At 39.5% G+C, this 25,079-nt stretch overlaps 1 protein-coding gene across 4 annotated transcripts; it reads left to right on the forward strand.

The window, feature by feature from the left end:
- Window positions 1-1,526: 1,526 nt before the first annotated feature.
- Window positions 1,527-24,787, forward strand: wt1a (WT1 transcription factor a). Of its 4 annotated transcripts, none has more exons than XM_034085520.2 (9): window positions 1,527-2,185; window positions 6,213-6,335; window positions 7,817-7,888; window positions 8,522-8,624; window positions 16,824-16,923; window positions 19,980-20,124; window positions 21,510-21,599; window positions 22,042-22,134; window positions 22,437-24,787. In XM_034085520.2, the coding sequence occupies exons 1-9, from the start codon at window positions 1,714-1,716 to the stop codon at window positions 22,556-22,558; spliced, it is 1,320 nt and encodes a 439-aa protein (XP_033941411.1). In that variant the 5' UTR covers window positions 1,527-1,713; the 3' UTR covers window positions 22,559-24,787. The 4 variants fall into 4 exon arrangements, with proteins under 4 accessions (XP_033941411.1, XP_033941413.1, XP_033941414.1 ...); XM_034085522.2 differs by having other exon boundaries at window positions 22,042-22,125; XM_034085523.2 differs by lacking the exon at window positions 7,817-7,888.
- The last annotated feature ends 292 nt before the right edge of the window (window positions 24,788-25,079 follow it).

Genomic DNA, 25,079 nt, shown 5'->3' on the forward strand with positions numbered 1-25,079 from the left:
CGGCCGACCGTGTCAGGAAGACTCGGAGCTTTATTATTAATACTTTGTTATCGTTTACTTTATATTTAAACGTTTGAATAAATCTAGATTATTTTTACTGCGGGGTAGTAAACAAATATTTATTGAATTTTCACCAAATTACCTTTTACTTCAAAATAGGTCCGAGCCGAGGACTGTAAAGTAGTTTTCAGACCACACTAAATCATGTTTTAAACGAATGACGCACCAGTGTCACTGGGCTTTTGTAAAGGCATTTTTATATGCTTTTGTTTAGTACAAAACATTAAACATGTAAATATAAACAACGAGTAGACCCGTAGGCCTTGAAGCCTAACCCCAGAAGATGTATCCTCCCGCGGGCCGTTGATCAGCGACCGACAATGAATCTACTCACAACTTAAATTGGACCGCTTCGGTTCTAACAATAAAAAAGAATACAACCAATAATAATTATACAAAGTAATTTTATTGGCAGGTTTCATTATATCGTACAAACCGCAACCATTTTTTTACATTACGTATTTCACGTCATTTTACCTTACAATATTCCTGCGCGGGGCCAGGACTCATTTCTGTATTTCTTTCCAAATTCTGTCTGAAATGTAGGGTTTGAAAAATACTATCGAATCGAAACCTTCGAATTTTTTCGATTAAAAATGTGTTAAAATTGCACATGTGATCGTATGTTATTAAACATATGTAGCCCTATGACCCCTAAAATGGCTGGGGGAAATATCAGCCTCTCAGCAATAACCTATATGTATAACTAATCATATAATCAAACAACATAGTTCATGGGATGTTTTTGTCTCAATTAGCTGAGATAAAACAAAATCACAATGATGAGTTTTTCGACATAACCCAAAACACCCTAAAACAATGACAAATATAATTTTTCAGATTTTGAATATATTTCCTGCAAAATGTTTGAGTGTGTGTGTGGGGTGTGTGTGTTCAGCATACAGTAAGTGAATGAAGTCAGAGGGCTCCTGTCCTTCATCACCTCCTGACTCCACCTCCTACCCTCCACACACACACACACACACACACACACACACACACACACACACACACACACACACACACACACACACACACACACACACACACACACACACACACACACACACACACACACACACACACACACACACACACACACACACACACACACACACACACACACACACACACACACACACACACACACACACACACACACACACACAGAGGCTGAGATTGTGGAGGGAAAAGAGGGCTACTCCTCCTCACTCCTCCACTCCTCTCTCTCCATTCACTGAGAAAGCGCTGAGCAGAAGCCTCTCTCCTCCTTCAATGGACTCCATCTCTCTGAGCCCAACATTCTTTTTCTGCCGAGGGAAACAGTGAAGACCACCACTGATCATCGAGTTGTATTCCTCCTCATCTCTCCTCCTCCTCCTCCTCCTCCTCGAAAAAAGTTCCTTTGAGTTTGCTGCATCGCCATGAACTTCTGCCGGACTTAAGGAGCTTCCAGAGTGGCGTCGTAAACAACTGATGGGTGAAAACCGAACCAGACTTAAAATAGAATCCTGCAGTGTGAAGAAGATTTCCTAGACTCTCGTGGATTTAGAGGGTGAGGCTGATTTGGGGGAGGCAGACAGGTAGAAATAGGGAGGCAGATCAAATTTAAAAATAGCCTACCTTAGTCCTAGTTTTGCCCCCTGGACCACAATGGGTTCAGACGTGCGTGACCTCACCTCCATGCTGCCCCCCCTCTCGGGGGGCCCCAGCCCCGGCTGCCCGGCCCTGCCTGTCAGCACGGCCCCTCAGTGGGCTCCCGTCCTGGACTTCCACCCAGCAGCCTCCCCGTACTCCTCCCTGGCCGCCCCCCACTCCTCCCTGGGGCCGCACTCCTTCATCAAGCAGGAGCCAAGCTGGGGGGCCACCACCGACCCCCACCTGCACGAGACGGACCCTCACTGCGGCCTCAGCGCCTTCACCGTGCACTTCTCCGGGCAATTCACGGGCACCGGGGCCTGCAGGTACGGGGCGTTCGGGGCCCCTCCAACGGCACCAGCCCCCCCCAGCCAACCTCCATCTGTGACGGCCCCCCATCACCACCAGCCCCCCAGCAGGATGTTCAGCAACTCCCCCTACTTGACCAACTGCATGGACACACAGCAGGCGGCCCGCAGCCAGACAGGTAGGCAGCAGGTGTGTGTGTGTGTGTGTGTGTGTGTGTGTGTGTGTGTGTGTGTGTTTTCTGTCTGGGTGTCAGAATCATCATCCATTCTTTTTTTCCGAGACACTTTGAAGGACGCTAATGAAATATGTCAAAAGTTTCCAAGTATCACCTGGACTACATGTTTTTGCATCCTTTAGTTTGCCTCCTTTTATTGAAGCTTTACTTTTTTTGATAACAAAGTTCATTTTTCCTAGAAATCAAATGTAAATGCAGGACATGCCACGGTTTAACTTACTCTCATCAACCATCAGCTGATATGAATCTAACATGACATTTCAAAACCCCTCAGTCACATATAACCTAGAAGTGTCCGTATTACACCTGCACAAGATATGAAACATTATTTCACATGGTTTAAACTGGCAGATGTGAGGCCTTCACTTCCTGGAGGCCTCACCTTTACCCTAAGTTCCCAGTACTGTCACTATCACAATCAGAATCACAATCAGAATCAGGTTTATTGCCAAGTAGGTTAACACATACAAGTAATTTGCCCTTCTGTATTTGGTGCATACATAAACACAGTCAGACACAGTGTAAGAATCAGCCTATAAAATAAAACAAGGATAAAAGCTATTTGAAGTAAACTATAATAACATATACATGTTATTAAAGAAAAGATCCTTATTAAACCCTTGAAGAGATAATTGAAAATCTCATTGAAGAACTGGAGAGTATTGCATGCTTGTTGTACAGACATGGATGCTTCATTTTTGTTTCTTAGAATGTGGTGTACATTTAAGCATCAATAAAAAAGAATTATTGTTAGTTTAGTATTCAGAATTAATCCAAAGACATCTGTGCAGCTCAAAGCCGTGTGAGTAAATGGGTAATTTAAAACAACAGTTAAGAAAAAACTGGCAATAACTAAATCATATTCAAAAATGTATTTTGACCTTAAACAAACTTAGATTTAGACTCACCATGTTTCATGAGATAATAACAATTATCTTGGTATTTTCTAATGAATGAATACTTAGTACTTGACATAGTCGTGAAAAATCATTTGGAGAGGTTATCTGCTATTTAAATTCATATTTTGGAAATACATTTTTTTTTAAAAATTCTTCAAAGTAAATAACAAATATTTGATGTTCTCCATCCACATATTGATGTTCACTATCACCCCGACAACAACTCTAACTATTATAGGCTCGGGACTTTATCATTTTGTCTACAGCAAGCACGTTGTGCCTCTGTTGAAGCTGCTGTACATACTAACTAACACTCAGGTAATAAAATACTTCATGGAATTACAAATGTTGGATAAATATCTCTTTTCATTTTAACTGTTCATTTTTAATATAAACCTCAAACATCTTAATAAAATGTGTGCCCGGGTGATGTTTGACAAACGAGATTTTTTTCTCAAATGTTTCTGTCCAGTGTTAAAGGAATACATACATGATTGTTGAGGCATCGCTGAGTTAATATCATTTGTCATTTCATCTATTTGAGTCATGTTTTCCTTACATTTAACAGTTTTGCACATTTGTATACACTAATCATTTAAGTTTAAATACATTTTTTGAAAAATACCAATTCCTTTAAATATTGGTTGTATATGTTATTCACTACTGAAGAGATACAATTGTTTTAGACATTAAGACATACATTATTTTTGTAGAAAAAAATGCTTTTATGTATTTAAATAGTTTTCAATAGAACGGGAAAGAGGCTATAAAGTTTCATTCATAAATGTCCCCATAATGTAAGCCTGGATCACTTTCATCATAGGCTTTTCCTTTTCTGTTTGAAAAGTATTTGTATTTTTAGCTACAGAGTAAAAACCAACTTAATGGGGGATCATATGATCAACGATACATACTTTATAATAAAATCCTAACTGCTGAGTATCCTGCCGATCTCAGCTCAGCCCGGCTCTTCTCCATGTCCGATAATGAATCTGTTAGTGGTTCCCCTCCAGATTAATTAGTAATAACGTGCTTATCAAGCAGATCATTTAGGAATAACATTATAATCAAAGAGCTGAGCCGACCTCTCACCTGTTTTATCTGCACCCCGCCCCCCGCTGTGGCTGGACGGGCACACACAAACACTAACAGCAGGACGGGGGTCTGATAGCAGTGCAGGGTCACAGAGACTATCACTGTGACCCCCCCTCCCCCCACAGGGATCAGGGCATCTATCATGCAGATATTTAGAAAACGTTTCTTGTTAAGTGAGGCCTGCCGATACGAATAAAAAAACCATTTATGGATCAAAAGAAAATCACGAAACACATTTCTGATATACTTTTATTTTTTGGACATTTGTTTTACAACTAAACTAGCTTTTACAGGTCAGCACTTTTTACAAGTTCATAGTAATAGTAGCAAAGATAACCTGCTAACATGAGTGCTGCTAGTTTTTAAAGATAATATATAAATTATGTAGTCTTCGAATTATTAACGACAGGTAAAGTGTTCAAAACAAGCATTTACCAATATCACAATGTCAGCGAGAAAATAGGATGGAATGCGTATTTTATAGTTGTGGTTTCCCAACATTTTTAATTTGCAAATATTTGAACTAAATGTATATTCAGATTTTAAAAAATCCCCAAGAATTCTTGGGTTTTCCATTTTAATACAAATTGACCTCATCAATTAAGTCTATGTGTACGTGTCTATTAAGTCTATGTGTACGTGTCTATTAAGTCTATGTGTACGTGTCTATTAAGTCTATGTGTACGTGTCTATTAAGTCTATGTGTACGTGTCTATTAAGTCTATGTGTACGTGTCTATTAAGTCTATGTGTACGTGTCTATTAAGTCTATGTGTACGTGTCTATTAAGTCTATGTGTACGTGTCTATTAAGTCTATGTGTACGTGTCTATTAAGTCTATGTGTACGTGTCTATTAAGTCTATGTGTACGTGTCTATTAAGTCTATGTGTACGTGTCTAGTATATTCAGTGCTGGACTTCAAGGCAACAAAAGTATCCTACTACACACATAAAAACACATACACGGCCACACACACATGGCCACACACACACACACACACACACACGCACACACACACACACACACACACACACACACACACCACACACACACACACACACACACACACACACACACACACACACACACACACACACACACACACACACACACACACACACACACACACACACACACACACACACACACACACACACACACACACACACACACTGAGAGAGGAGTCAGACAGGGGTGAGTGGAAGATAAATGGACATGTTTAATGAGGTTTTTTCCCTCTCCTCTCAACTGAGGAAAGTGAGTGAAAGTGCATCTTTTTAATTAATGAAGCATGTATGAGAGAGTGAGAGATAGTGTTTGAGTGTGTGTGTTCCTGTGTGAGTGTGTGTGTGTGTGTGTGTGTGTGTGTGTGTGTGTGTGTGTGTGTGTGTATGTGGGTGATGTGGGTGTGATGTGCCCTTTAGGTCAGTCTAAGTCATGAGTCAGGCTGGTCGGGATATCAGCCACAGCTCTAGTCTCTGTGTGTGTGTGTGTGTGTGTGTGTGTGTGTGTGTGTGTGTGTGTGTGTGTGTGTGTGTGTGTGTGTGTGTGTGTGTGTGTGTGTGTGTGTGTGTGTGTGTGTGTGTGTGTGTGTGTGTGTGTGTGTGTGTGTGTGTGTGTGTGTGTGTGTGTGTGTGTGTGTGTGTGTGTGTGTGTGTGTGTGTGTGTGTGTGTGTGTGTGTGTGTGTGTGTGTGTTGTTTAATAAAAACATTAAATAACACACATTTTTTCAACTAAACAAATCTACTTAGAGTATTCATCAGTTGGTGTTTACACTTTTAAAGCAAACACAATCATACAATACAAAATGTCATTGCAAGATTAGATATAGACCAGCAGCATATTGTCCTTGTGGCTGATAATCTAGTAAGAAAAGTAGAAATGTTTGTATCGGCTCCAAGCAACGTGTGATCTCTGATGGAATGTATTCAACAGTCACATGAATACGCAGTGACTCTTTGTTTCTGTGTCGCAGGTTACAGCGCGGTTGCATTCGATGGAGCCGGTAATTACGGCCACACTCCGACACACCACAGCTCGCAGTTCTCCAACCACTCCTTCAAACATGAAGATGCTCTAGCACAGCAAAGCACTATGGGTAAGTGTCAATGCATGGGAGCTGAACTTGTTGTGGGATTCATTTAGGAGAGTTAAACATATGATGCTGTCCAACACACTTGGAAAGTTGAAACCGTATAGAAACCAAAACCATTTTTTAGCTTTGGCTCTATGGTGGTTTTCAATGAATAGGAATTAAATGTAACATTATGTTGCTAGGAGCCTGTTAATACTGTATACAACATCAATATAATAAATGCATCGCAGTCGAATACATTTTAATGTGTGGTTTAAATGTAGTTTAACCACTACGGGGGTTCGCGTGAGTCCCACTTGAATTGTGTAATTGTATAATGGCTAATGCTACACTGCTAAGCTGTTTGCCTTTTTACAGGCACCTGCCCCATTTAGTAATATAGAAAAACAAACTGCATTACCAAGATGTCAGTTAACTTTATTTTTACAATTACAAATCATTGCTAAGGAAAATAAAAAAAGAGTAATAGTTTGAGGTTAGGATCTTTCTCACCAGCTAGCCTTCACTTGATGTAGCTTTCTTTCTTCAGCAGCCTCTGCAGTTAAGTGTAATAGCATGATAGCGATAGCGTGTGTATTTTTTTGTTGCAATTTTAACAAAATGTATCTACACATTTCTATAGCATCATCCTTTTTGAAAACAAATGTGAAAAATCATGTCCAGGTACATTTCAAACACAATGTAGCTACATTTTGTAAGGCCCTATACATACTATGTCCAATTATAAATTGCATTACCTCCTCAACCCAACTGACATTAACGTAGGCTAAAGCAAATTACATTACATTTAGCAACTGTCTTACAAATATGCTGACTGTACCCTGTTCTAACTTGTTCTAAATTGTGTAAGAAGTGCCTGTGAGGGATTAATAAAGTATGTCTTCTTCTTCTTCTATATCTTTTTCTTAAGTAAAGCTAAAAATACTACCATCTAAAATGACTTCATTACGAGTCAAACTCCAGCATTCAAAATGTTACCTTAGTTGAAGTACACAAGTATTATCAGCTAAATGTATAAATGTACTTGTTATGCAGAATTGCTCTTTTTCGCAGTATTATAACTATAACAATTATATTATAATTTGTAACATGCTAGGTAGATTAGTAGTTCAATTATGCATCATATTATATCATGTGTTTTGTATGTAAAAACTAACTAGTAAGTATGAGTGTCAACTAAATGTAATGGAGTAATGTTATTTACCTCCGAAATAGAGGGGAGTAGAAGTATAAAGTATCATAACATGGTACATATGTATTTAAGTACAACACCTAAGTAAATGTACCTAGTTACATTTCACTACTGATTATCCCTCTCATTCTGGATCACATTTTAGAATAACCTGACTATTCATTCTTATCTTTCAGTAGTCAATTTCCTAAATATAAATACAATGCATCAGAGTTTCTTTCAATAAGAGAAATAGTAGACTATGTGTGTACGTCTATGTGTATATTAAAGCACAGCTGCGTTTGTATGGCAGCTCCATGGCCCTCACCTAGGGAGTGTCTTGTCCCTTATCCTGACGTCTCGGCAGTGACCTCGTCTGTCGGAGGTATAAATCAGCCACATCCTGACTCACAAACTCCCTCTTCTCCTCTTCCCATCCCCTCTTTCATCCACCCATATTTCCCTTTAATCCCTTCTTCAAAACGTTATTTAGTAAATATTGAAATGTGTTGGTTTAACGAAGCCGTCGCGGTAAATTCTGATGTTTTGTTTGGGCAAAGATAAGTGGGAGAATCTAAGCTGAGAGGATTTTAGAATGTAGAGAATTGTCGAGGGAGCCATTTACTCTGACGCAGGGGAATCTCAGAGAGAGAAACGTAAAGTGCAGTGGCTTTAATTGTAAACAAAAAAAACTCCTGAAAAGTGGAGAAACACAGGAGAGGGCAAGAAGGGGCAGAGTTTAAAAGGAAGTTTCTCCTCTGAGTGACTGAGGAGGTATTTTTTTCATCTTTGTTTTGTATGGGTGCATACTGGAGTACAAATTCATTTCCACATAATACAGTGTGTGTGTGTGTGTGTGTGTGTGTGTGTGTGTGTGTGTGTGTGTGTGTGTGTGTGTGTGTGTGTGTGTGTGTGTGTGTGTGTGTGTGTGTGTGTGTGTGTGTGTGTGTGTGTGTGTGTGTGTGTGTGTGTGTGTGTGTGTGTGTGTGTGTGTGTGTGTGTGTGTGTGTGTCCACAGCTGAGCAGCAGTATCCTGTTCCTCCTCCTGTGTATGGATGCCACGCACCTTCAGACAGCTGTACAGGCAGCCAGGCTCTGCTGTTGAGGAACCCATACAACAGGTAAAACACATGCATGTTCTTGTTTTTAGGGTGTTGTGGGGGTACCTGGCTCGAACATCCATTTTGGGGACCTCCATTTCTAAAGGTTGTACAACACTGACACAAATTGGCTAGTATCCTTGAGTGAACTTATACAGAAACTCCACCTTTAATTATCATTCAGACACAGTAGAGCTCACTGATTGGATTAGGAACAAACTCCTTGTACCTGCACAGCCAATATCTATTTTTGTAATAGACAAAGCGTAACAATAAGGGGTTTCAGAAACCATTGTTGTTTTTCCCAAGGAGTAAGTAAGTGAAAGGTAGCAGGATGCAGTGTTGAACAGGGAGTCCACCTTCACCAGGTCTCTCTGCCATATATCCACTTCCTTTCTTTTTCTGCCAACTCCGCCATGAGAAGAGGAGATCGAAAAATCCTAACTTGGGTTGTTGTTTATGTACAGACAAGTCGTTTTCTATTACGCAGATACCTACAAAAGTCAAGGTGCCACTGAAGGAAGTAAACTATCAATATCAGGAAGCTCTGTAGAAAAGTGGGTTGATTTATTAGGACATTTTCTGCTCGCCATTGACTGAACTATACAGAACAATCCTGCATAGCTCATAAGCTATGCAATCATTTTCTAATCAGGTCTCTACTTTTCAAAATGAAAGAAAAAAGGCTTAGGGCTAATACAATTCTTCAGTTGAGTCCCATCAAGCAGTTGTCCAAAAACAGTCTGTGATTCACTGCAGAAAATGAAAAAATTAAGCGCTACCTTTCAGAAATATATCCTCTCAACAAATTGCTGTCTTCTGACAGAAACATATATTTTTTGATTTAATGTATCAGAGAATCATCCTGTCAAAAATGCCCTGAGGTTTTTCGAATGGAATGTCTTTTTCTCTGGATTTCTACTCATTTTGTGCGGTTTCACATCAACAGACTGTAGCAACTCATTTGCCTCACATACTAAATATTAATCCACATACTAAATATGTATTCACATATAACCCCAAAATATGTCCTCCTACTCCTGCCCCATCAAAACTGTTGCTTTCAGCCAACTCACCTCCACACCCTACCTAAGCCTTCAATCCCTTGCTTCTCCCACACACCAGAACCAAAAGCACATTTAAAAACAAAAATAACATATTGTCCATTTGGCATTAACTGCCGTATATATATTAATAGGAGAACAAGGACAAGGAGGCATGCACAAATATCTTTGCTATAATAACTTTCTTATGGTCAACCAGCTTGTTCATGTACATGAAATGCTCACCATGCAAACGGTTTTGACTACAACTTTACCTGGAGAATATGAAAATACATCTCCATAACTGCTACATCATGCCCTTCAGAATATTTATTAATCATAAACAGGTTTTAATACGTATGTTTCCACCAAACTAAACATTTGAAGGAGGTATGTTTCCACACCGTTTGCTTTTTATTATGCTTTACAAATGAAACATTCTTCACAAGCTACTAACATTCTGTTCTCCAACGAAGGCAGAACAGAAGGAATCCCATGGAAAATGTGTGTGAGAGAGAGAGAGAGAGAGAGAGAGAGAGAGAGAGAGAGAGAGAGAGAGAGAGAGAAAGTGATAGAGATGAGGTGGACATACTTCAGACGGTCCCGAAAGTCAGAGGGTATTCTTTGTCATAAACATAACTGATTTCTCGTCAGCATACACACACACACACACACACACACACACACACACACACACACACACACACACACACACACACACACACACACACACACACACACACACACACACACACACACACACACACACACACACACACACACACACACACACACACACACACACACACACACACACACACACACACACACACACACACACACACACACACACACACACACACACACACACACACACACACATGGCTGGGAAGACTCACATGAGTAGAGGCAGTTGTCTAATCTTGCCGCCTGGTACCACCAGGACTGTATTTACTCTGCAGGACGTCAGCTTGGCCGCTGTAACAACATGAAATGAAAACATGCTGAGGCCTTATTAATACACACACACACACACACACACACACACACACACACACACACACACACACACACACACACACACACACACACACACACACACACACACACACACACACACACACACACACACACACACACACACACACACACACACACACACACACACACACATACATATTTCGATACATTTAATACTGTGTTAACATATTATCCTAAACTGAAAAAGTTTCCATTGAAGCCAGTTAGTACGATAGAAACAGTTTCATATAAGAAATAATGAGAGTATAATCCAGAATAGTGGGGACTTTGTTTGGGATAGAGATATATAGCTTTTGAGGTTTTAAATGATGTTTTTACCTATGCTTTAGTTTAGGCATTGCTGTCAGGATGCCAAGATCTCCGTATGGTCATTTTGGTCCAGAGTGAAATATTTGAACTGTAAAACCTTCTGTATATATTCATGGTTCCCTGAGAAGTAATCCTATTGACTTTGAGGGGTTTTATTTATTGCCATTAAGAAATTGACAAATGTTGGTTTTAGTCAAATGACTTGACAACTGTTAGATTAATCACAATGAAAAATGGTTGAGGCATTCATGTAGCCCACAGAATTCTCAAAATGTCCATTTGTCCAATAAAACGTTATGGAAAGCTTTGCAAAGGCTCCCTTTACTAAAGGCAACGGGGATTTTACCATTGGATTTTGAAAAATTGCAGAAAACAAGATCTCTGGCAAACACGCTTTCATGATACTTACACATTTTGTTCAGCAGGATAATCTCCACATATTAACACCACTTTTATGACTTTGAAGTGTGAATGCAACTGCCAGAAGTAAAAATCTATAAATAAACTACGTCATGGTCATCACGTACCTGCTGCTCGCGTTTCTAGATGAAGCTAAGGGGGAAATCGTAAACATCTTATCTGCTTAACATCCGCATGTTAACATTATCTTTATGATGATTTTAGCAAATTCTATTACATTGACCACCATTGGTGTAAGACATCGATTTAAAATGTTTAGATCTATTTTAGTTGTTTTAATTGGTGGTGTCTATTTACTGCATTTCTAACATGCTGATATGTTTTCCCTTGGATATTCAGTGTTTATGTTTCCATAGTTGCTTCTCTTTTGGTTCATCCTTTGCACCTATCACTACTTATGGTAAATGGTCAGGCTTTTTTTAACCAAATGTATGATTCCTGCTGCAAGCTTCCTGTGAATCAGGGGGTCCCAGGGGAACCTCCTGTAACACCCATTGGCTGTTGAGGACAGAGAGCATTCATTGAATATATGTATGCTCAATCAGTAATGGGTTCCCTCACATCAGCAACAGACAAGAACATCTGACACATATGTATTTGAAAATGTCATGAATCATTACTTTTAACTCAGCCTCCATTCCAACAATACTTCAGCAGGAATCTCCTCTGTGCTCTGCTGGCTGCTTGCCCCTGCTGTACTGTGGAATAATAGCAGTGTAATGAGCAGGGTACCAGGCACCACATCTACCCAGCCAGACCGCTGTGTGTGTGTGTGTGTGTGTGTGTGTGTGTGTGTGTGTGTGTGTGTGTGTGTGTGTGTGTGTGTGTGTGTGTGTGTGTGTGTGTGTGTGGTGTGTGTGTGTGTGTGTGTGTGTGTGTGTGTGTGTGTGTGTGTGTGTGTGTGTGTGTGTGTGTGTGTGTGTGTGTGTGTGTGTGTGTGTGTGTGTGTGTGTGTTTAATCATGGCAGGTCTGAAAAATGATTGTGGAGTCTGCTGTGTTTAATGAAACGTGGCAGTTATGGGAGAATGTAGCTTTCTTTGTGTCTACTGTATCTTAGGCACAGTTTGTTTGTTTGTGTGGGTGGGGGGGCTGTGTGTGTGCTTGTTTGACATTTTTCATTATAATTCTTCCTTTGAAGAAAACTAAAAAGCAACAGCCACAAAGGGATACACATTCTTTATGAGCTTTTAAATATTCAGCAAAGTTTATATTAAATAAGACGGTGGGAAACATAAAGACTGGGTTAGAATGAAATGAAAGTAAATCTATTGGCTGATTGTTTTTGACAGAGCATCAATAGCAGTAGTTAGTAATTTTACATATATGAAAACATAGTTGTTGGTGCATGTAGATAACCTGGTTGGTGGACAATATCATTCTAAACAGCCCTGGCTTGTTCAGCAGAACTAGTTTTTTTTTTGTAAAGAAATAAATAAAACAATGAGAAAAAGCATTTTTTTTAGTGTCAATTCAAGCGACATCCATCAGACTATGGACTATTAAAAAGTAAATGTCCCATTCCCTTGGGACAGAAAGTACATCATTTCTTTAAAAAAAAAATAGAATCCCTACTTAGGTCGAAAGACAAACGTTTGTATATATATACCTTAGCGTGGACCAAAGTATTGGATGTATTGACGGACAGACCTGCAGCCCGGCAACACCATTTGGCCTAAATTGAATTGTTACTGTTATACAACTACATGTTGTAAGTATAAAATAATTGATGACCAGTTATCACTGCAGTATCGGCCTCTCCTGTTCACACAGGGTTAATAACATTCCGTATAGTGCACGTACTTCATGTCATAGTGACCTGTAGAGCTGTGTCGGCTCACAAATACCTTCTACTCCGAGCCAACATGCATTCATCATCACTTAACACATGAATGTGTGTGTGCGCGCGTGCGTGCGTGCGCACGTGTGTGTGCGTGTGTGGCCTAGCATTACTATACTTGTGGGGACCTAAATCTGTTTACACAGTCACGTGTGGGGACTCGCCTCCCTTATGGGGACAAATTGGAGGTCCCCATGAGGGGGGATCATTAATTTTAGGGTGAAGACTTGGTAAGGTTTAGGGTTAGGGTTAGGGTTAGGGTTAGGGTTAGGCATGTGTTGGTTGGTTATGGTTAAGGTTAGGATAAGTCTCCAGGAAATGCATGTAAGTCCATGTAATGTCCCCTGAAGTGGTGTGTGTGTGTGTGTGTGTGTGTGTGTGTGTGTGTGTGTGTGTGTGTGGTGTGTGTGTGTGTGTGTGTGTGTGTGTGTGTGTGTGTGTGTGTGTGTGTGTGTGTGTGTGTGTGTGTGTGTGTGTGTGTGTGTGTGTGTGTGTGTGTGTGTGTGTGTGTGTGTGTGTGTGTGTTCCAAGTGTTGTGGTTAGTGAGGCTCAGTAAATGGGGTATCAGAGCGTTTTTGGGCCTTACTATTATTTCGGCGACATTGCCTCAGAGGTTTTATGGGCCTCTAGCAAATGGTGGGTCAGGGGTTCAATCCCCAGCCCCTGCAGTTGACATGTCAAAGTGCCCTTTGCCAGAAGTTGCTCCCAAAGGTATCTCTAAATGACATGTAAGGTAATTCTGAGTGACAGGAGAGAAGAATTTGAGTTTTCAAGTGTTCTGACTAACAGCTGATAAGAAATGTTTCAGTGGCCTTGGTCATCTTAGACTATGATGCTGTTTGGTTCTCTGTGGCCCTTTGTACTCACTACGGGGAGGAGGGAGGGGAGGTGTGAGGGAGTAAGGATGGGGAGGAAGAGAAAGAGGAGGGAGTCAGTAACACAGGGAGATAAAGAGCGACGAGGTGAGGTGCAGGAGAGGAGGAAAAGGAAGTGTAGGGGAGTACAGCTCGAAGAGGAAGAGCAGATAGGCCCGTTCCCAATGTTCACGCTCTGCACAGAACCAAACAGCACCTGCCCAATAGATACTAGATGCCCTGTTTACATTCTTGGAAGCATTGTTGTAATGGTGTTGCCACATTCACATTCATTTACGAAACATTTATTTAATCAATAAGGCCTTTAGCGAATACTTCACCCATAAAATGATCGTTTGTTTATCTTTTAATCAGCCTGTTTTATTTTCGATGCGAGATAAAAGCGTGATATTCTCGCATGCCTCCACTGTAAACAGGGAATCCAACAATTAGAAAAGTTTTGAGGAATTTAAATAAATGGTTAATCGTTTAAGAAAAGCTATCTATTTACTTCCACATAAACTGTATCACGAGTTGCACAGGCTACTTCTTGTTTGATTGTTTTAAATAGTAAGGTTTTAGTGAAAACTAAAGGTAGTAAGAATATTTGATAAATGGGACTTGGAATATTCTGCAGGAGTTTGACATTTTGTGAAATAATCTTTTGATATAGTTTTGCTATTGATGACGGCCCCATTTACTTCAATGGATCAATACTTTACTCCCATTGTTCGTTCACCGACGCATGCGATAGAAACAAGTTTTTCTTCATGAATTCAAGGTAAACCTGGGCGAGTTCTTTTATATAAATGGTCATTTTTAGGGCAAAGTATTCCTTTAATCATAGTGATGGAGCTAAGGATGTATTGGTAGAAGAACCATGATCCCTGACTTAGGTGTCCCACAAGATATGTATGGATAACATGAGTAAAGGGTCAGTTTGATTATCACCGTGTATATCACTGGCGTAGTCGTCCCGTCTCTCCTCCTGTGTGGAAACAAAGAGCACCTTATGACGCCCGGCCGTGTACCGCACATTCCCTCTGCAGCAGCACAGGATGCAAACTCCCATCCTCCTCGTTTGGTTAGACAGACTGAAATATAACACATTTCATATTTAGACAAGAGCTTTCTGTTTCTCTGTGTGTTATCATAAGAAGATACGAGAGGCAACACTGGCAGCTGCGTCACACAGAGCAGGCTTTGTTCTGCCCGATACAGTATGTCAAAGTTGTTTTTTCTCACTAGCCTCCACAGTGAAAAACAAACCAAAGAAGGAAAGTAAATGAGGCCAGCACTTGACAACATACATGTTACTGTAGTACCTACATATGTAAGGATGATCATGAAGAAACACATCTATTTTTTAAGTTGGATTGCTAATTGTTTTAGATTTTCAGTTTGATATCATTGTAACTTAAATGTCTTTGGACAAAATTAAGTAATTCTAAGACTTTATATTGTTTTGATGATTCATTGATTATGAACAAATATTATCAACAGTTATGAAAAAGACTTCAAATGTAGGAAATGTAGGCCTATTAGATTAGAGTACATTTATGTATGGTAAAGGTAACATTACACATGGCTGATGTTGCTCAATAGGAAAGAGTTCACTTCTAGGGTAACCTCCTCTGCTAGCTTGCGCTGCTAAATACAGCTGTTATCTGATTGGTTGCACGTCGAAAGGTCAGCAGTTACTAGTTCAAATTTGAAATAATAGGAACATTGGGCAATTTGGAGTCGGGTAGCACCGCTCTCTTGATAGAAACGCAACGACAGCGCATCATGTAAATGCAGCTTCAGGCTATGCTAGCATGCTAACAACCTTGAAGTGCAGTATATTGACAATCCTAACTTGTTTAGCTGCTATCGGGTTTACTATGTTCACCAACTTAGTTAAGGGTGTTAGCATGTTAACATTTGCATAATATTACTACAAAAGTACAGTTTAGTTTAATAGGAATGTTTTGTTGTGTGTTATTTGTAATGGAATGGACAGTTAAACAAATTAAAAATATAACATGATAAACGGTTAAAGCATTTTAATTCATGCCAAGGGGGAAATCCTCTTGTGGAATCATTTTCATGCCAAATATTGAAGACAGGATTTCTCAACTCTTGAAAGCACCAAGATGACCAGGCATCTACGTTCATCCAGATAGTTACATTGTTTTATGAAGTAAATGTACACATTTCTTCGATATCAGTTTAAATGTAAACACATCCTCCTGTGCCAGCTGATTTGCCAACTGATTTGCACCAATTGTTTAACACACGCATGCATGAACAGTGGCCCACTCACACACACACACACACACACACACGCACGCATGCACGCACGCACACACACACACACACACACACACACACACACACACACACACACACACACACAGGCTTCAGCTGGTTCTCCCTAACTACTAATGTTTGCTCTGAGGTTTGCATTATTGGCTGTGTGACAAGGTGAACATGTTTGAATAATGATACCTTCACGATGCAGTAAAACAGCAATTCATTCTCTATATGTCTGTCAGTGGGTTGCATTGTATGGATTAACGGCATTGAATCATGGTGTTGCATTTTGTTATATGTTACGTCTCATAACCTGCTAGTTTGGCTGCAAAGCAATGTAAGAGTTGTGTCAATGTTCTAATGTTTAAGTAAAGGAACTGTTGTTTAACTTTATTTCTTTCTAATTTCCCTTCCTTGCAGCCATGCAGCAGGCTATGACAGTGAACCCAACACCCCCATGTTGTACAGCTGCAGCACACAGTACCGCATACACACACACGGAGTGTTCAGGGGCTTACAGGTAGGACTCATACATCACGTCTACGTGTTGCTTTGTTCTTCTTTACCAGATGTAACCAAGTACATTTACTCAAGTACTTTTACAATTCGGAGCTACTTGTACTTTACTTGAGTATTTCAATTCAATGCTACTTTAAACTTCTATTCCACTACATTTAAAAGGGAAAACATGTAATTGTACTCCACTACATTTGTTAAACAGCTTTAACCCTAGTGAACTAACTCTTTAAGTCACAAGATTACATGTAAATATAATGATATACACACATAAAGTATATTTTTCTGCACTTTCATTACTTTTACCTTTTATACTTTAAGTACATTTAGCTGATAATGCTTTACTTTGACTTAAGTAAGATTTGAAATAGAGGTCTTGACAATAATGTATTGGTACTTGTATTCAAGTAAAGCATCTAGATACTTCTTCCACCTCTGCTCTATAATATGGAATGGTCATTATACTGTAAGGCCACAAGGACTTTTATCTTCAGATTGTTCTCTTAATTCCACAAAGGTTCCCTGGTAGAGATACCGAACAAAGACTTGAGGAAAAATGCATCGATGACAGAAAAAAAGAACATCTTTTTGGAAGACGTAGATGAGTGGTGGAGGCCTTATGCAATGACCAGGCCATGTGAAGAAGGAAATACTCTATGTAGCAGAGATGTACAAATACCTGCACACACACACACACACACACACACACACACACACACACACACACACACACACACACACCACACACACACACACACACACACACACACACCAACACCACACACACACACACACACACACACACACACACACACACACACACACACACACACACACACACCCACACACACACACACACACACACACACACACACACACACACACACACACACACACAACACACACACACACACACACACACACACACACACACACACACACAACACACACACACACACACACACACACACACACACACACACACACACACACACACACACACGTTGCATACACACATGCAGGTTTTCTTTTGTAAGTCAGCTCCAGAGGCCAAGAGCAATCTTTTTCCACAAATCCATTAGCAGTGGAGAAACAGACACACATGGAGGTACACTGGGTACAGATTCCGTTTCCATTGGAGGATCAGCATGTTAATAAATCATTAGATCTTAATTATTGTCTGTCAGCAGCTGCAGGGAGCAGAGACTCTCCAGACCTGCTCTCTGTCCACAGCAGGGCTTCCTGAGATCTGTCTTTCTTTCCTTTGGGTCCCTGTTTCATCGTTCACCCTGCCCCTTTTCTTTCTTTCCTCATGGTAATACAAAATCACACAACATATGGGATCTGGCTCAGTGCAAAAGAATAAACAATTCTGATTATTATGCCTTTAAAGTAGTTTAAGAGTTGGTAATAAGCGAGATAAAATATTAAGTTAGAAAGTGATGCTTTTCTACAAATTAAAACCTAAAGGGATTCAAATATTTCTCAATAACTGTCAAAGGGAAAACAGATAACAGCAATGGAATTTAATTTTTCATTAATATTGATTTATGACTGAATAAGAGCTAATTCTACCATTTTGATGTTGGGAGTTACTTTAATATAAAACTCAAGTGTTGAATAATAAACAAATAAATACATATGAAATAGAAAATATGATCGATACATTTAGTAAAATGTATATATATATATATATATATATATATGTATATATAATAGTTTGTTCAATCTTAGAATATGTTTCAAATTATTTTAGTCATAACAATGAGAGTTTCAATTCCTTTTAGATGTTTGATAGTTGCATACTAACCCCTTCAAAGCTTTTTTATTTGATAATAGCAATTTTAAGCAAGCTCAACTGCTAGGAATTTTAGCCTGTTAGCACCTGTTAGCTTGAGCGACTAGAGGCTCTGTCACAGAAAACCTCTGCTTTATTGTGATTTACCTGACTTCACATGCTAACTTCTTCACCACTTTACCAGCGGCGCAGGGCTGTGAATGTTAATTATTCCTCTGAATCAACCGGAATCATCGCGAAAAGCCAGTAGCCTACTAACAGTGTTAGCTTGTTCTGTGTTTCTAGGTTAGCTTGGCTGTGTGTTAATAGAGAGAGTCATTTTCTGTGGTGCTTTAGCAAACAAATAGAAAAAGATGAATGTTCGCGTGTTGGATTGATAATAAGTGAAAGGGTTTGTTTGAAAAAAACGTATTTTATACGTATATTTATGGTGCAGATCCAAAGCTTTACAAACAAAAACAGGTCTATATTTCATACATATTTATTCTATTTCTGACAGAATTTTTTTTTCCGTTAGTTTTTTTAAATGCAATCAAGGTTTTTTCATAATGATATTATATTATATAATTATATGATAATAATCATTTTTATTTTACTACTAATTTTGTGGACAATACAAAAATTAAAGGAAAATATAAACACATTTGTAGTTAATTAATAATATATTATTTGACCACAATGACAACTCATTTGGAGAATAGTGTAATAAAGTAAGAAGAAAGCCGATGCTATCCTCCAAAGGAGGACAAAAGAAGAACATTTGTTATTTCTTGTTATTGTTCTTGCAGCAGCCTGTGATGGGGTTCGCTCGGTTTTAAAAGGCAGTGACTAACAGCTCCCTCTGGGCTGCAGTCAGACTGGGGTCATTTTTACTGCTAATTCCCATATAATGAATACATGATCATTGTATTATAATGATCCCCATGAGCCAGACACACGCTCTTATTTACACACAGGACAGATTTAATTGCCTGTTTTCTGACATTCTACTGGGTCAATTATCGACGTTCAAGGAAAGCTTTTGTTCATTTCACTTTGAGTGCTTTGGCTTTAAATGACGTGTGTGTGTGTGGTGTGTGTGTGTGTGTGTGGGTGTGGTGTGTGTGTGTGTGTGTGTGTGTGTGTGTGTGTGTGTGTGTGTGTGTGTGTGTGTGTGTGTGTGTGTGTGTGTGTGTGTGTGTGTGTGTGTGTGTGGTGGTGTGTGTGTGTGTGTGTGTGTGTGTGGTGTGTGTGTGTGTGTGTGTGTGTGTGTGTGTGTGCAGGATGTGCGGCGGGTGCCCAGCATTGCTCCAGCCATCGTGCGGTCAGAGAGCAGCGAGAAGCGTCCCTTCATGTGCGCCTACCCAGGATGCAACAAACGATACTTCAAGCTGTCTCACCTGCAGATGCACAGTCGCAAACACACAGGTGCAAGCAACAGAAATGTAACACATATATAACTACTTTCAGGTTTTACTGTTGTGTAAAACTGTTTAAGTGATGTCTCCAATGGCCCCAATTTCCTGATCTGCTTTCGCCAGAAAAGACTCGCTAGGATGTGGGATTGGTTTATTTAACTATCAAAATGAAGATCCTTTAGCGTTGCTTTGATATTCTAAAGGTGTAAAACACAACTCTGTAGCTAGCACCTGGTCAGAAAGAGTCCCGTCTTAAAGATATTCAATTTACATCAAATACAAAGAGAACCAGCGTAACACTTTATAAAACCATCAATAATCAACTGTGGATTTATATTTAAGTGTATTATTATATATTTAAGTTAATCGTTTATTAGTTATGACTAATGCTATAATTTATGTTATTTTCAAAGTGTTTTGTTGTTATACTATATACTATAATAATTATATGTTAATAAATACCTAATGATAAACATCTATATACATTATAAAGATAGTGGGACCAGATATTTATTGCACATGTTGTAACTGGTTTTTAAACTTCTTAACCTTTTTGTGATGACTATTTTAAAGTTTCACATGGTGAACAAAATACTTTGTTAAAAGAATTGCATAAAAAAGCATTGTGTGAGAATAATTTGGTTATAATAACAAATACTTATTAGTAATTAAATAAGTCTTAAATGCATGAATCAATACACTGTTATTACCAAGGGCGGACTGGGACTAAAGATCAGCCCGGGAATCTCACCCAGCCCAGCCCACGTAAACCGTCAACGGTGGACGAGCCTCGCTTCGGGGAAACGGTGGACCTAGTGGCCCGATCGGTGTGGGCCGAGTGACCCGACCGGCCCACTTCGGTACCGGCCATCGGGATTCGTCTCGAACGTCCCGATGGCCAGTCCGCCACTGGTTATTACATAGTTTATTTATGTTATATGTTACCATCATGTAATTGTTATTGTCCCTTATCATTTATGATCCAAAATAATACTCTATAAACAAATGATTTCATATTACACAAGTATGCAGTGGTGCAGGAATGAGTCCTAAACCCTGGACATGTGTTAGCATTTTACTACTTCCACTGGTGAATGTTCAAAGCTTGTGTCAAAAAACGTGTGATTGCTAAGAACTCACTCAATGAGACTAATGGCAAATGGACTGCACTTAGAGAGCGCTTGATTAGGTCTTGGACCCTTAAAGCGCTTTACATACTACAAGTCATTCAGCCATTCACACCTCATTCATGCAGAGCAGGACTTGCTCTGGGAAGCTAACACTCACACACATGCAGACATTGTGGCCATGCTATCGGGAGCAACTCAGGTTTAAGTGTCTTGCCCTTTTCAAATGACATGTATAGAACTGTCTGTATCTCTGGTCTTTGTCCAGGGGAGAAGCCCTACCCGTGTGACTTCACAGACTGTGGGCGGAGGTTTTCTCGCTCCGATCAGCTGAAGAGACACCAGAGGAGACACACAGGTTCGATCAGTTCATTGTTTCCCTTTCACTTCTTACTATTTATTCTCTCCACTTGCTCTCCTCTCTGTTTGCATGACGGCCATTTTTTGGACCATGCAGTTCCTTGAAATGCACATTTCATTGTGTGTACACTACAGTGTTGCACTCCACACTGAACTCCTTCAGATACAGTTGCTATAAAGGCTGGACAAACTGTGGAATGGCTTCTTGCAAACCTCTGCTCTACTGTATTCTTCTATCTCCCTGTGTGTGTGTGTGTGTGTGTGTGTGTGTGTGTGTGTGTGTGTGTGTGTGTGTGTGTGTGTGTGTGTGTGTGTGTGTGCGCGTGCGTGTGTCTGTGTGTGTGTGCGTGTGCGTCTGCGTGTGTGTCTGTGTCTGTGTCTGTGTGTGTGTGTGTGTGTGTGTGTGTGTGTGTGTGCATGCATACTGTACACGTGTTTAGGAGTTAAACCGTTCCAATGCGAGACGTGTCAGAGAAAGTTCTCTCGGTCTGACCACCTTAAGACACACACCCGGACTCATACAGGTAAAACAAGTGCGTAAACTTTTATTTTTCCATTTCTTACTCAATATTTGATGTGTATACATTGCAAAACATTACAAGTAAATTCATTTTAAAACATACTATTAGATAGATAGTGTTAAACGTATTTAGTCCATTTTATCTTTCCTTTAGGTTATAATCACCATATTATTCTAATATTTCTCTGCTTTTTCCCTTTGTCCCTTTTTTTCATGGTTTTTCCATCCTTTCTCCAAATGCTACTTCCTCCTTTTCTCTTGGTGTACCCTCCTCTCCACTTCGTCCTCTGTCTCCTCCATACTGTGCATCATCAGGCGAGAAGCCGTTTAACTGTCGGTGGCCCAACTGTCAGAAGAAGTTCGCCCGGAGTGATGAGTTGGTGCGACACCACAACATGCACCAGAGGAACCTCACCAAGCTGCAGCTGGCCATCTGAAGCCTCCGGCAGCCCGTATCACATTTGAAATGTAAACATGTTGGTTACATCTGCTTATATTTTCTGTCTCTGGTTCATCCAAACCTGGTGACCCCAAACCTGGTGACCCCAAACCTGGTGACCCCACCGAGAAGCTAGCCCGCTGCGAGCTGGAACCAGAGGAGTCCTCATGGGTCTCTTGAAGAAGTGAATAGTTTTACACCATCAGGACTTGTGGAACTAGATACCACAGTGTACACTCTGAGTGGAAAGTCTTAACATGTAAACAATATCTGGATATGAAATCTAAATACATGCAGCGCTTAGAATTAAAAAAATAAAGCTGAATATATTCCATATTTTTATTATAGCCGACAAATCCCATTAAAAGACCAAGACCAGTAATACTTTAGATCGTGTTTAGACGACATTAATACATGAAATGGCACCACTTTGTTGATGGAGTGGGTTGCCAAAGAAGAGGTCAAATCAGTTGTAAGATTATTTATTATGGTATTCAAGCGGCATTGTATGGGTGTCTGATATACCTTCAAACGTAACAAGCTCAGCTGCTTTTTGTTTTTTTAACAGCGCTGTTTTTGCTGAATTTGTTCCTACTGAAGATGTAAATCTTACAAAAGGGGTAAAAAATAACTATATGTAATATATTTTTATATTTAATAAGGCTAATCTTGAATCTTACTCAAACAGATGTAAATATGGCATTGGAACTACTTTCAGCTGCAGGTAAACTGCATAACGTACATTTGGCTTAAAATAAATGACATGTCTATGGCCATGTTCATTGTGGAATATTTGTTGTTGTCCTTAATATTTCAGAACAACAGTTCAAGTCTTTGACATCATTTTTATTAAAGATCCCTATTATGATTGTTGTGTTGTTCCCTTCACTGTAGTGTGTTATTTAGGTTTCTGTGCACGTGAATGGTCAGAACGTTTCTCTCCCACTCACTCCGCCCGAGGACTGGGACACTTCCGACACCTCTCTAATCGACTGACCAATCACAATAGATCCCACCAGCTAACCAATCAGAGCAGACTGGGCTCTGGTTTCAGACAGAGGGTGAAAAGAGGTGCTGCAGCACAGGCAGCATGAGAAAAATAAAGAGCTTTTTGAACATTAAAGCATGGAGACATGTCACAGTACAATATGAACCTGGAAATTAGCATTATATGTCCTAATAGAATTCATCCATTTTTGGTTTTGGTCTTTTCATGGGATTTAATAATGAATAACATCCAGAATATCCCCTCACTTATCCTATAAAGAAATATGTCCTCATTCTGAATTATAGCATCATAAAGTGAGGCAAAACATGCATTTATTTTACGGAGGATTCCATATCCAAGTGTTGGTATCTTTGCACTTCAAGACTATCTAATCTCAAGCAGAAATGTTTCAATCTAATCAATAATTTTATTTCATTCATCCGTTGTTATTTCTTGGCAACTTCTACCACCATGTGTACAGTGAGGTCAAAGGTCAGCTACATATACGCCCCTGTAGCTTAGCATCTTTTAGCTGTAAATATTTCTTATGTTAATCTGGGAAGGCTTATTTATTATCTTCATGTGGACAAAATAGCTTTCACTCGAATAAAGTAGTGAGATGTTTTTTGTTCAAGTAGTGAGGTGTTTTTTTCTGCCTTTAATTATAGTTTTTTGTCATAAAAGATATTGCTGGGTTTGATTTAAAGAAATACAAATAAGTGAATGATTTGCACCCTGAGCAATGTTTGCAAAGTACGCTTCTGGTGTCTGGTTAGGATAAAATACGCATTGCAAACACAAATATGCCTGTTTTTAAAAAGCTTTTTTATTTTTTTTGAGTAATGTAAGGATTAGATTTGTCTTTCTTCTCAAGCTCTTGCAATCGTCTCTGTGGTGTGTAAATATTGCTGGACTTCTAAAATATATCTGTTTTGTCCCACTGGCTCTGTGGCCGGGACATTACAGTCAAGATGTAAATAATACTTCTACACCATGGGAACTGAACTCTTTCCATGGGGGAATAAATATGTAACTTAACTGATATATTTTACACTTTTCTTTGGATGGATCCAGGAAGTGTTTATACTTCATTTCTCCTTCTTTCATGTGTCTTTGAGTCATAAAAAAGCAAATGTCAGTGAAGCATTTTGTACTCAAAAGTGTGAAAACAACTGTTTTTTCTCTGTTTAAATGTAATGTGACTGTTTTAATATAGTTTCCCTCTGTGGTCTTTATTTATACATTTGAAAGTTTCTTTATGGTTTAATAGTAAGCAGAATGTATTTACTATTTAGTTTCATAGTATAATCGTCAAGTCTGCAGTATAAAAATGTCAACTCCCCCTCACACACAACGTTTTTTAAATCCATCCTTATGAGCGATCACATTTTGTTGTGGAATTTGCCACTACCTTGAAGTTACATGTGGTAAAAAAAAGATGTGGCAAAGACTAATCCAAACCTATACATCAGCTGACCTTGACCAAGGTCTCGTACCATAACAAACACGAGAATCTTTTCTTTAACGACAC

The sequence above is a fragment of the Pseudochaenichthys georgianus genome, chromosome 6 (assembly GCF_902827115.2).
Source record: "Pseudochaenichthys georgianus chromosome 6, fPseGeo1.2, whole genome shotgun sequence".
Lineage (NCBI taxonomy): Eukaryota > Metazoa > Chordata > Actinopteri > Perciformes > Channichthyidae > Pseudochaenichthys > Pseudochaenichthys georgianus.

Coding starts and splice junctions, on each gene's coding strand:
- wt1a (XM_034085520.2), top strand. CDS start 1,714: ATGGGTTCAGACGTGCGTGACCTCACCTCCATGCTGCCCCCCCTCTCG. Junction 20,125..21,509: donor GCACAGTCGCAAACACACAG/GTGCAAGCAACA, acceptor GTCTTTGTCCAG/GGGAGAAGCCCTACCCGTGT. Junction 22,135..22,436: donor GACTCATACAGGTAAAACAA/GTGCGTAAACTT, acceptor GTGCATCATCAG/GCGAGAAGCCGTTTAACTGT.